This window comes from Dermacentor variabilis, chromosome 8 (assembly GCF_050947875.1).
Source record: "Dermacentor variabilis isolate Ectoservices chromosome 8, ASM5094787v1, whole genome shotgun sequence".
In the NCBI taxonomy this organism is placed as follows: domain Eukaryota; kingdom Metazoa; phylum Arthropoda; class Arachnida; order Ixodida; family Ixodidae; genus Dermacentor; species Dermacentor variabilis.
The window spans coordinates 92,990,468-93,004,102 of NC_134575.1; the positions used below are offsets into that span (position 1 = coordinate 92,990,468).

At 46.5% G+C, this 13,635-nt stretch overlaps 1 protein-coding gene across 6 annotated transcripts in view; it reads left to right on the plus strand.

Moving 5' to 3' along the window:
• LOC142591182 (sodium-coupled monocarboxylate transporter 1-like) overlaps positions 1-13,635 on the plus strand; it is a 133,127-nt gene that overhangs the window by 69,287 nt on the left and 50,205 nt on the right. For all 6 annotated transcript variants that reach the window (XR_012830378.1, XR_012830379.1, XM_075703549.1 and 3 more), the window contains exons 10-11: positions 1,923-2,032; positions 10,591-10,658. Coding sequence is in view for 4 of the 6 variants with exons in the window: in XM_075703549.1 (XP_075559664.1) it covers positions 1,923-2,032; positions 10,591-10,658 (178 nt within the window). In the remaining 2 variants the exon portion in view is untranslated. The remainder of the gene's footprint in view (positions 1-1,922; positions 2,033-10,590; positions 10,659-13,635) is intronic.

A 13,635-nucleotide genomic window follows, 5' to 3' on the forward strand; every position in this document is an offset into this window, starting at 1 on the left:
AACTTTTTAAAAGTTCTGCCAGCGCCTTTCCCGGGTGGTGGGTGTACGATCTACGTTAACGGAGAGCCTAGCATATCACTGAGGGAGATCAAATCATTCGACCACTTAAAGCACAGGGACAGTGAATAAGACAAATCAGTTCTGCGGAAGCCCGTAAGGCTGAAGAAGGTCGATGAAAGAAGAAAGAACGTCATTCATTCACTTGAGTGCATCCCTGAGCTACAAAGAAAATATGGCTTTCTCAGAAAGATGGACAAAGCTTTATTCAGCTGCAAAGCTTCTTTCTGAGAAACCCATAGTGGGATTCCTTTGTAGCTTCGCGCTACCATCCGGAGGATTACATATTTTTCTTTCATGAATCTTCTTCAACCTTGCTTGTTTTGGCAGACTTGAGTTACGAACTGCTTAAAATGCATTGCGAGTGCTGTAGGTGTATGGCCACACATAATCAGAAACACTACCTTTTCGTCATTCGCCCTTTTTAATTGCTGTTTTCCAAACATATCTATAAGCAGGGCTACTTTTCTGTAACAATCAGACCACCTGCTATGGCTATTTCTTCTTGTCCGAGCCTTCCTATTTATCAATGGCAGTCGAGCGGTAGCCGGCTGTTCTAAAGCACGAAGCGGCTGAGTGCTGCAGTGCTATTTCATAAGAATATAAATTTCGTATTGCTGCTTTTTCTTTCCTTTGTGTCATCTCACAGTTTCATAGTAAACGTCGCCTAACAGAGGGCTAAGTTACGGACGTTTGATAGAATACTATTGCGGAGAGTTTAACCCAACTTATCGCTTTGCTTCGTTGTGGCAGACATGTTTGCGCTCTCTACCAAAATAATCTGTGACCGATAATTTACAATTGCCAGCTTTGAATAACCCTTTCACGATATGCAATTTTTGGCGTATATATTTGAGCTTAAAGGTCGCCCGTATCCCAAAGTATACGCATGATGTATTTCTGCATACATAGCTAAATATGCACGCTTGTAACGGAAGCTAGCGCGAATAAACAACCACATAAGAGGAAACAAAAAACAAGGGCTAATTGATCAGTTCATGATAGTTCTTCACTTGAAAAAAGGGTCATATGAGCACAGTCTACTCAAGTGGCAAAAAAGCAACTTGCTAACCAGAAACTACAATGTGTCATCTAACGTGTATATTGCAATCCCTGCAGGCCTCGTATGGCGTTTCACCCATTTATAGAGAGCTGTTAGGTAATGATAATATGTTCTGCGTCAGATTCCCAATTATATGCTGCGTTTTGTTACCAATAACATAGCTCAGTTTCAGAGTGCACAAGAGCACATTTTTTAATTGGTCCCGCTTTAGCAAGTTACGAATAATTATCATTGATATTAAAGGGATAGGTCAAGTAAGCATAGAAAATTTGCTCCAGCTGGGCGTTTTTATTTCTCCACAACTTCATGTAATAACTACGGGCTGTGATGGTACTAGCTAATGGTCTAAATGAATGTTAAAAGTCAGTCCGATTATTCGCGTACGGGTGCACCTAGAGTATAGGAACTCAGCGAACCTGTGAACATTTTCGATGCGGGATTTCGAGCACACCACATAAACAGAAAGTTGAAAGCCACGCCTGGCGTTATATGTGCAGTGGCATGAATAATCTAATTCTAAATCATGCGCGTTATGGACGTCCAAGATACAGGGGTACGACACAAGCAGACAGCCTTAAGCCGCTACGTCTCCAGCGCAAACCGCCCTTTGTACGAAAAGAAGTTCTCTCGGTGTCTTACATTTTTCCACCTCGTTCTCTTCGTTTTTATGAAGTTGCAAAATATGTGCAGTTGCGCGTATGCGATCACTAAAGTTGTTGCGTGCTCGCTACTAAGTTTGCGACTGTCTAGGCCTGGACCACTTCACATAAAGAGTGCTAAAGTTTTTTTTCTTCTTTTTCAGTACGACATCGTCCACAATTAATTCGCAAGCAGCTATTCTTTACGTTGATATCATTTCTCCTCGGTGGAAATATGCCACGCGTCACGTTCTGTGGATCACGCGTTGTACAGGTGAGATGAAACGGAGGAACCTGGATTGAACTGATAATTATGTGGGCTTTGTGCTTGCATAAGTTAGACAGCTACGTAAATTGTAAATTTGCTCGATTGTACCGTGGGTTGAGCACTGTTGCGGGGGACTGCCGTCCGAGTTGTTCCCTCCGACTTCGCCCTCTTCCTCGCCAACGCACTATGGGCGTGCCCGGCGAAAGAGCGTGATGGTGACAGGCAAATGAACAGACAAACCGCCATGAAAAGACAAACCGCCATGCATGGCGGTTTGTCTTTTGTTTCCATTAATCTACTGCAACAGGTAACGACGTTTGGTGCCGGAAGCGTTTGCCATGGTAACATACCTCGCTTGCAGAGAATGTTTGTACGCTACAAGGGGTAAATCCGCACGACAGCGTGATTGAAACTTTACTGCGATGAAAGTAGCTAAGCCAGAAGCTACAGAACGTTTCGGCTGGTGTGTGCGTTAGTCCCGAGGTAGTTATGATTGAAAATGGATGACATAGACATTGCGTTAAAATCAGACTTTACGCGCACGGCTGTGGATTATATTCTGTTAATAACTCACCTGAGGATGATCTTCAACTAACCAGAGAAATTCATCAAGTGTTTAAGTGGTGCCACATATGGCAAGTGTTAGTAAACCGTAAGAAAAGTATTGTCATATCTGTAACAAATAGGGCGCATGTCTTGTTATTTGAGTGCATACCGAATGGAAATATTCTGTAACGCGTCGAGCATTGCTAAAATCTGTGTGTTCATATTTGCAATGATTTTCGTTGGCATAATCACATAACCCCAATCACTAAGCCGGCAATGTCGAAGCTTCATTTCGTGAAACGTTCCCTTCGCAATTCCTCCTGGGAAACAAACCTTACAGCAAACGATACCCTAACTTTAGCCATTCTTGATTATGATTATAATATTTGAGACCCTTTTACGGAAGTTAATAGCAACATATTAGAAAGAATTGAAAATAAAGCGGCCAGATTAATTTTTAATCGCTATTGCAGGCTATCGGTTTCGGGATTGGTGGGAAAACTGGTCTGAAAAACTGCTCGGATAAAAATAAAGTGTCATTATTACACTTCTTGTTTAAATTCATTAAAGGACACCTAAAAATTGACACAACCATTTTTCTACATAATGTCGTGATGCACAACAGGACGTGCAAGCAAGTGACGATGAAGTGTTTTTGCTGGAGTGCTTCAGGTGCCATGTTATTGTGTCAGCTGGTACCTTCAGCATCCGCCTTGCATAAAAAAACATTCGTGCTTATCCCCGCTTCGTAACATTCTGGTGTACGTGCGGAGTACCTACACGGAGCTACGCCATGGTCGCCGCGTGAGCCCTGACACGATGATCGACAGCCAAAGCACCACAATGACCGACCACCCACCTCAAGTGCCACAGATTCTGACCTCCGTCGTGTTGTCCCAACCGCGAGACAAGGGACCTACAATGGCACCGTTGATACGGACGTTGAAGACTAGGACTTCCTGTTGTGAGCGTGTAAGTGAAAATAATCGGTGGCAGCCAAAGCTAATGCTAGCGAATATGATATTCTACCTCTGAGACACAGCGCTAGCATGGTATGAGACCCAGGAACACAAGATAACGAGTTGGGACGTCTGCAAGCATCAGACTTTAGATCTATTTGGAAAGCCCTTTGGCCGTCAGCTGATAGCGAGGAATGCGGTATCGACCCTTGCTCAAAGGTCATCGGAATCTTACGTGGTATATACTCAAGCTGTCCTCGCGTTCTGTCGTACAACTGATAAAGACATGAACGAGACCGGCAAGATTTGCCACATCCTGAAGGACATGGTAGATGACGCATTCAACTTGCTTATCTGCAAGAAGTATGACTCGGTGGACGCGATCATCAAAGAGTGCTGAATTTCAAACTCATAAATAGTCGCCGCATTCCGCAGCAGTTCAACAGGCTACCAAATGCAGCTTCGACGTCTTCGTGTGAAGAACAGCCACAGGCACCTCCTTTGTCTGGACGAGAAAATTTGACGTGGTGAATTCGTCGCGAGCTCGAAGCCACGTCTCCCACCCTTCCTCCTCAGCGTTGCCGAGACAACGCATGTTCTGTATCACTTATACAGGCCGTTGTCAGACAAGAGATAGCAAATTTAGGCCTCCCGTCTCTCTGCCCCATTCGCGATGCCGCTCTCAGCCAGGAATGGCTCCGCCCAACCACAGCTTCCCCGTTTTCGGCGGTTTCAAAATCGCCGTGGCAACCCGGCCGACTGAAGAACACCGGACGATAGGTCGATTAGATTCAATTGCTCGCGTGTTGGACATATCGCTCGTCATTGCCGCAGTCGCTGGCCATCGTCCCCTAGGTGGAGCTTCACATCCGACTGTCTAGATCAAGGTGCTCCCCGTTTCTTTGTGTGTTCTTTATCTACGAATATGTCAATAGCAGGGCGCAAGGACCAGGACAGAAGAAGAACACAAACGACAGAACCGGCACTTCTTTGCATCAACCAACTAGTCCTAGCAAGAGTTTTACTTATCTACGAGTACCCACAACGTACCTACGACATTCCGAACCAGCCGGTCACCATTGCCCCTAAGTTGTCGGTCACCTTCGCAGTAGACTCGCTACTCTTCCTCCCCGGCGTTTGTGCCACCAGAAAACTAGTCGGTGCATCTCCCGGAGGTAACGCTGCATCAACGACCCGGCCTGCAAATCTTCTGATTACATTGTCTGCCCTTGGAAGTATACTAGACTTTGAGGTAGATTGAGTCCCAGTCAAGTCCCTCGTCGTCACCGGTGTGCAGATGTCTGTAATCAGTGCCGCCCTTCGCAAAAGGCTCAGAAATGTGCTCACGGCAACCGCACTGACTGAGCACAGTACGAGTTGCCTACGGCGATACGCCACCTATTGTCGGCATGTGTACAGCATCAGTAAAGTTTGCCGTCCGTTAAACCACCGTCCTATTTTTCCGTATTAGAGCGCTGTCCAAATGACCTGATGTTGGGCCTGGAGTTTATTTCGACTCCTTGCCCCTAAGAGACTGCACTACAGGTGCCATGCAGCTGGACTTTCGTTCTGACAGCAGCGCCGTGTCATCGTTTTATACCTTCTTTTGTCCTTAAGAACCTTACTATGAATCCCAACCATTTGGCCCAACTGGCCGTTTTGATACAGCTGCTTTCTTTCTGATGCACAGCATCCATCCCTGTGTTCTATAGGATTCATCCGATTGCTGTCTCAAGCCGCTACTACTGTGTCTTTTACCGTTCGACCTCATGTTCCTGATGGCAACTACATCGTCTCTGCGGTTGTCGACGTTATCTTACTGAATGGGGTTGCCCTCCGGAGTATCGTTGCCATCATTGTCGATATTTCTACTTGGCTTCCCGTTGTTATCTTTGGATCTGTTGCACTTGTTCTTCCCGGTAACATGACAGTGGCCTGTCTGACACCTGTGCATGAGCACGAAATATCTCCGCTCGCGTCCACTATTTCTGCGTCTGCCAGCCTTATCGTCGCGTGTTCTCGTTCGGCTTCGTCCCCCTATCACGACGTTGATAAAATGATCGCTACCGACCTCTCTCCAGCACAAACTGAAGACATTAGGCGCATTGTGTTGATTTACCCTGATATTTTTTTTTATTTCGATGACCGCCCGCTCCGCCAGACAGCCGAGGTCACTCATCGGATTCACACTGGCGACGGGATTCCCATCTATCTCCGTCCCTGCCGCATGTCTGCTGCAGACCTCAGCAGCATTCAAAGCGAAGTCGCAAACAGGCTAAAGAAGATCATCAAGACTCTCGCTAGCCCGTGGGCCTACCCAGTAGTCGTGGGTGAATGAAACAGACAACACCTGGAGATTTGGTAATTATTATCGCCATCTGAAAAAGATCACCAAGAAGTACGTGCATCCATAGCCTCTTATCGATGGTGCACTTGACTGCTGGAAATATTTTTCGTCGATTGATCTCGCCTCGGGCTACCGACAGATTGCTGCTGATGAGAAAAATCGCGAGACGACAACATTTATTGCGGATCATGGAGTTTTTCAACTCAGAGTCATGCTCTTCGGGCTTTACAGTGCCCCTGAGACGTTCGAGAGAATGATGGACGCCTTTCTCCGAGGCTTGAAGTGGACCATCTCTCTGTCTTGTCTCTATGACCTAATCTTTTTATCTTCAACCTTTGAGACCCACATTGAGCGTCTTGTGACTGTCTTTGCGGTGTTTCACGCTGCGAAACTTCAGCTAAGCTTGTTGAAATGTCACTTAGGTTGCGGTGAAATAACCGTTCTCGGGCACCTTGTAAACGCCGATGAAAGTCTACCTGACCCGGCCAAAGTTCCAGCCGTGCAAGGCCTTCCTATGCAATGGTCACTTAAGGAGGCTCGAACCTTCATAGGCATATGCTCGTACTTTCGTCGCTTTGTTCGAAATTTCGCTGAAATTGCGTGCCCTCTCACTGAGCTTTTAAAGAAAGTTGTCGCTTTCACGTGGCCACAGCAGCAGGCCGAATCCTTCACAGCACTCATCAGGCTTTTGACGAGGCCTCCAATTTTAGCCCATTTGACCCTTCAGCACCCATTGAAATATCTACAGGTGCTAGTGGTCACGACATTGGCGTGGTTCTTACCCATATTCGGCATGGTCAACAGTGCGTTATCGTGTACACAAACCATCTTCCGCCCACGGCCGAGCGAAACTATTCTACCACTGTGTGAGAGTGACTAGCGGTGGTTTGGGTGACAGCGAAGTTTCACCCATACCTATTTGGTCGCCACTTCCGCGTAAGTACCGGTTTCCACGCGCTCTGCCGGCTCTCCTCTTTGAGGGACCCTAAAGGGGCTTTTGGGCGTTGGGCATTGCGCTTGCAAGTGTACACTTTGTCTGTAGTCTACAAATCAAGTCATTTACATCAGGACGCCGACTGCATGTCCCGCCACCCTGCTGACCCATCGGAAGCCGCAGACCTCGAATTCGACACCAACGTTATGTCCATGTCAGGCTTCTTCAATATTGGCAATGAACAATGCCATGATCCCTTTTTGCGAACCATCATAGATCGGTTAAGCTAGCCAACTCCTGATCCTTCCCTGCGTCTGTTCTGCATGTCCGACGGAGCCCTGTATAAACGGAACTTGTGCCTTGATGGTGCTGACCTAGTGCTGGCCGTACCGGGGCACCTTCAACGCAACGTGCTTAAAGAACTCCATGAAGCACCCACCGCTGGGCATCTAGGTGTTACTCGCACCTTTGACCGAGTGCGGAGCCGTTAGTTCTGTACCGACCTCTACCGCTCTGTGCACAGGCATGTGACTGCTTGCGGCCTGTGCCACCACCGCATGCCCACTCCCATAGCTCCCGCGGGGTTTTTACAACCTGTCGATATTCACAGAGGGCCTTTCATTCGCGTGGCACTCGACCTACTTGGCCCTTTCTCTTTCGAAAGTAAGGGCAACAACGGAATTGGCGTTGCAACGGATTACGCCACGCGCTTCGCCATTAGGGGAGCTCTGTCTACAAGTTCTGCCACTGAGGTCGTGGATTTCCTTTTACACAACGACATCTTGCACCGCGGTGCTCCACGTCAGCTCCTCCCGGCTTGCGGACGTTACTTCTTGTCAAAGGTCATTGATGACATCCTCCGCCTATACTCTACTGAGCATCAAATAGCCACTGCTTACCTTCCGCAGACAAACGGTCTCGAACAGTGACAGAACAGGACGCGTGCCGACATGCTAGCTATGTACGTTTCTACGGACCACCAGGACTGGGACGTCGCTCTGCCATATGTCACCACCGCGTACAATGCAACCCGCAATGACACTGCAGGTCACTCACCATTCTATCTACTGTTTGGCCGTGATCCAGTTTTGCCCGCGGACACTACTTCCATAAGTCACAGAGTCGCACATGGCATCTGCCCACGGTGCGATTTCTGTGGCAGTACTGGCCAGATCGCGCGCGCTCGCCTCACTGATTCCCAGCCTTCCCAGAAGTCCTGTTGCGATGCGCACCTTAGGGACGTGCAATATATACCTGGCTCCCTCGTGCTCCTGTGGTTACCATCTCGTCCTGAGGGCCTATAGGAAAAACTTTTGTGGTGATTTCAAGTCCGTACCGAATCCGGAGACAGTTTTCGGGCACGACGTACGATATTGCTCCCGAAGAGCCAGGCGCGTCGTCCGTACAGCTAACAACATGTCTCCCATTTAAAGCCCTACGTGCGTGCATGCCTTTGCCGGGCCACAATCGGTTGTGCCTGATCGGCGCTCCAACCCCGCCAGCGTTAGTATCGCGATGCAAGAAAAGATGACGAAGAAGTGTTGTTGTTGCTGGGGCGCTTCGGCCGCCATGTTCCAGCGTGAGCTGAAGCCTTCAGCATTCGCCTTGCATGAACAAAATTCCAGCTTGTCTCCACGTCGCAACAATATTATGCCACTAGAAGGTGCCATATTGTTTTAGTAGCTACATGTGAACCAAAAAATAACTTGTTCGACTATTCTTTATTCCAGCGAACGATAATACAGTGAAATGACTGTGAAATGATAATACAGTGAAATGACTCGCGCTCAGCTGAAACGGACGACATTTAAAATACTCAAATATTCATTATCAGCTGATCGGTCATTTTACGTGTTCTTTTTCTTCTTTTTATGCATGCATATGTTTATGCATGCAATCATTACGAGCTTTCTTTCTATTTCCTTTTTGCTACTGCTTTCTGTTTGAGCGACTTTTCATGGTGTAATCATCGTTTGGTACCCATTCTCCAACCACTCGTACTGGAGTAAGCAGTAGTGCAAACTAAATAAAATGCCTTTTGGCCACTATCTAGCACATAGCATAGAAATCAAGAATTCTTAAAGAGAAGCGCACTGAACTGGGTTGCTACAAGAATTTAAAGTGCAAGTAGTTGAAATAAACATATTAATATGTTGCTCGTATATGAGTTGTCCGTTTTAAATCTTGGGCGCGTAAAAAGCTTAGGAACGCTTATTCAATAACTTTAGTTAAATGGGGGTTTAATGGCGCAAAAGCGGCTAAGGCTATGCTAATATTTTATAAGGGCAATAATTAACAATGTCTTCTATGCAACATCGCCCACATGGTCTCACTATTCCTTCCCCCCCCTTATCGATCGCATTCACAGTTCTGCCAGGGAAGCGGGATAAATTTTGCGTTTGTCGTAAAACACACCCACAATACTTCACATCGCTTGCATACGTAATTTACGGCACATTGTAATTAGTGTACACACATTTGTTTTCATTTGCCCATTACCCATAACGTTCGCCTCATTTTAAACAAATTTAACAAGGGGCATTGTTTAGTCCACCGAGAACCATTGTGAGCCTCGTTGAACGCATAAAATTACAATAAAAAGATAGTGCAGTGCAGTAATTACTTGCGACACTGAATTTCGCACCAATTGTAATACGTATATGTAACACCCAACAGCAGCTGCACCCACAATTAAGTACAAGTGCCGTAATTAACCCACACAATCCGCACTCTGCGTACACACTGCCCATAACGTTCTCCTTTTTGTAGTAAATAAAACGAGGTTCCTCGTTTACTTCACGAAAGGCACAACAGAAACCAACTATGAACGGCGTATGAAGCATGAAAATACGAAAGAAAGAAGGGTCGAGTAGTTATTTGCAAGCCATCTCTTTAATCGAGAAACGGGAAAGCTCTGCCACATATAACATCAAAGTTTTCCTCTGTTTTTAGTGAATTTGGAGTCGATGTTTTGCACAGTTACTTTAGGACCTTGTGACACATTGCGAGTAAAGCCAGTCTGATACTCTGGAACACTTGAACCGAGAAATTTTTACAAAGGCTGCAATTACCCGACATAGTTCAAACATCTACCGTTCGTCACTACAAACATAATTCTTATGTAAACGAAAAATAAACATCGTGCCTCGCATAGTCCACCCAGGAGATCATGGAAAGTCTACTTCATGATGCTTCGTGTAAGACAAAAATTCGAAGCATGCAAGTATTAAGGAATTATTTTGAAAGCACATGTTCAACGCACACTTCACACTTTCGAAACGCATCACCCATAACGTGGCTTGCATTTGACGTAAATGTGAAATGTCTTCCTTGTATCGTTCAGCTGCTAAAGTTCATAAGCGCTTTTTATAACGCTTCTAAATGGAGCAAGACCTAGCACTTAACAGTTTTAATGTAACCGCTAATTGCGAAAAACATTTCAAAATTTGCCTCCATATCAACCCTACCATTATCCACATTTACATGAAATATAGGCTTGGTTAGTAATATGCTTTTTTTTCTGAAAGCGGCAAGAACTGGCACATAACGTTTTTGTGCGCTTCTATTCGCGTTAACAACTTTTCTGTTAAATAGACGGTAGTGCATTCCCATACTTCTTTTTGTGATTTTCAGTACGACTGGTACGACGTTAAGCATAAGAAACTGTCATATGTACTTGATCTCAGATATTATAAGAACGTGGGAGATAATAATTGTTTATGGAAGTATATATGCATACGCATAATGAATTCAAATAGTTTGTCATTTATTTTTACAGCGCTGGCTTTAGGTGTAACCATGACAGCGTACAGTATGCTGTGCATATATATGGGGCCCTTGAATAGGGTGAGTATGTTCAGAATCACTCGTGATAATATGACGGTCTGCTGGTATCGTGTTGCACGAAATATCTTGCACTGACCTTGTGAAATTTGAAACTAAAGATGCTGCCGTCATTTTTTTACAGCGTAAGCTGTTATGTGCTCATTCTAATAGCCGTTTGGGTTGGCGAAGTTTTCTGCCACCACCGCCATTGTCGCTGCCGGCGGAGTCTGTCCCAACTGACGCTAGGAATTACAAATAAATATCCCGTTCCCTCCGGAATCTAACACGGTTCCTATGCCCGGGAGTTTATTCCGCCACTGCGCCAGGCCAGCGCTTGCTAGTTGCTGCAGAAACATGTCCTATACAGGCTTCTTAGCGTGGGAGGAGTCCCACATTTATTGAAGCGTTTGTTTGTTTGTTTAAATTTTTGTTTAAGTGTGCGCCAGTTGTCTCTCAAATTGTCTTCTCATTTTCGTGGCATCCCTGCCGCACCGTGCCAGCACATGGAAACTTGTCTCCTGGCAAGCGAGGGTTTCCTGAGCAGTGAGCCTGAAATGGGCTGTCATTGCTTATTCTCTCAGGCTTAGTGATACCGTTGCACATCGTCTGTATAGTGTGGATGTAACCCAGGTGCACTCCCCGAAGTTCAGGGACAACATTGTGAACATGAAGGACGGTCTGTTACACGTGTATGGTATTCACTGTGCGCAATGCGACTGCGAGTACTACATCCCAGAAAGTGGCAAATTTGAAAAAAAGGAAAAACAAGAACACAAGGAAAATCACAGCGCAGTCAAAAAGCACTGTATGAGTACTAACACCTTTTTAAACATGCAGACAAATCCGCCGCGTTATTACTGGCTATGGCATTACGTTTCTGAGCTCGAGGTCGCGTGTTTCATCTTGACCACAGTGGCTTTATTTAAATTCCCACGAAATAAGAAAATGCTGGTATGCGTAGATCTAGCTGCGCGATAAAAAATCCAAGGAGGTCGCAATTATTCCGGAGTTTTAGACTCTTTCATGTCTCACAATCAGATTGTGGTTTTATCAGGTAAATCCTCGGAATATACATTTTTAACACTCTCACATCACAGGTCATTACATAGGATCAGACAGCGATCGTGCCTTTGCAAGATAAATAAGTTTCAAGTCGCAGCCTATCCACACAACTGCAACATATTTCAATAGGAACGACGGAAATTTTAACGCGATCTATATGCTCGAACCAAGAGGGTTCACTTCATTGGCTGGAATCTTACATCACTCGTTCAAGCGCATATAGCCTCGCGCTCGCATTGCTACCCCTTTAGCTTGACCTCCTTCAGCTGCCATGCCTCTGAAGGACAACAAAGAGAGCAGGAGCAGGCGAAAACGCGCCTTCGTTATTGACCAGGCCAGACGCCGCAGCCACCGCTCTGCTCGCCGTTTAGGCTTGGAAGACTACGCCACGCCACGTCGGTCGCAGCAGCGTAGTCCATGCCCCGGTGGATTGCGACGTCCGACGCTAACGTGCATTTTTCCGGCCTTTAGGCACTGCTAGTGCCACTACGACGCGGTAAAGGAAAAAGGTTCGCTAAACTCGAAGCCATACTGGAATTAAACGGCGTCATTCCTCACCCACTAAAGCATGTCATTCTTCTTCACGCTCTCACGGCCGAAATGCGGCCCACTTTTTGTCGTCTTATTCACTGGCTGGCGGCCCTACAACGATCTGCGCTATACGGTACCGTCATACTATGGAGCACGGTGTTTCGTGCTCCCGGAGGTCGGTGACGAGGTCCCCTTTTCTGCTCGGCGCCTCCCGTCCTCCGACCATCGCAAGACCCGTCCCCACTTACTCCTTCCGGCATATGCGAGAAGGTAGGCGGAGGACTGTCTTCGCTCCCCGTCGTTTGTGGCAAGACAGACTGTCACGTCTTCAGCTGTTAACGTGTAGCCCGCTACGTCAGCACGTTCTTCCGCTCATAACAAGTCCTCTGATTCCAGACCACCTTCCTGCCTCTCGGCTGGAAACTGCTATCCGGCCTGTGACGTATCCGTCCCACTTTCCGGTGGACTAGCATCATAATAATCACCTGGCTGCAGTTTCGTGTTAACTAGAACGCCGGTGACCATGCCACCAGATTCTTCCATGTCCCACTTCTAGCGGCGATCTCCGCGACTACAGTGCCTCTGACGGGCGACGAAGAAAGCACGAACAGGAGTGCACGCGCTTTCGTTCTCTACCGGGCTCGATGCCACAGTGGTAACTCCGCTTGCTGTTTAGCCTTGATGATGATGCCGATTTACTGGCATCCCCTCTGAAACGAGGCGGTGACGAATCGTCACCTAGCCTGCTTGAGTTACTCAGGTATGCTATACATGCTTTTCATTCTAGTATTTGTACGCATTTCTAATCTTTTTTTTTCTTCCTCAAAACTTCCCTACCTATAGTGTATCGCTACTTAGGCCTGTAACGGATGCAATCGTACCAGTATCTTCCCGGCGTTTCTTTTACTAATACTCTAAACACCTGCTGATTATCTCGACTGCTGACCGGTTAATGCTTCCGACCCCTTTAAATCCAAGCGCTTCTGGAAGTTGTACGGTACCTACGGGCCTGACGGGTTCAATTCCTTCGCATTTCAACTTTCTACGCAAGACATCATGCTTCAGCTGAAACATCAAGTTCTGGACCACATATCCAAGAATGGTACCCGGGCTGTCCTGGGCCTTGGTCTTACAAAGGCCTTTGACAACGTAGAGCATCATGCTATACTAGAGAATCGGCAGTACCTAGGTGTGGGCCAGAGGACCTACAACTACATCAAAGATTTCCTCAACCGCCGTACAGTGGAACTACGAATAGGAGAACTAAAATCAGACAAGATCCCTCTTGGAAGTCGTAGCACACCGCAGGGATCAGTCTTATCCCCCTTCCTCTTTAATTTAGCAATGATCCGATTACCGGAACAACTTAATCAGATTCCAAATCTACACCACAGTCTGTATGCCG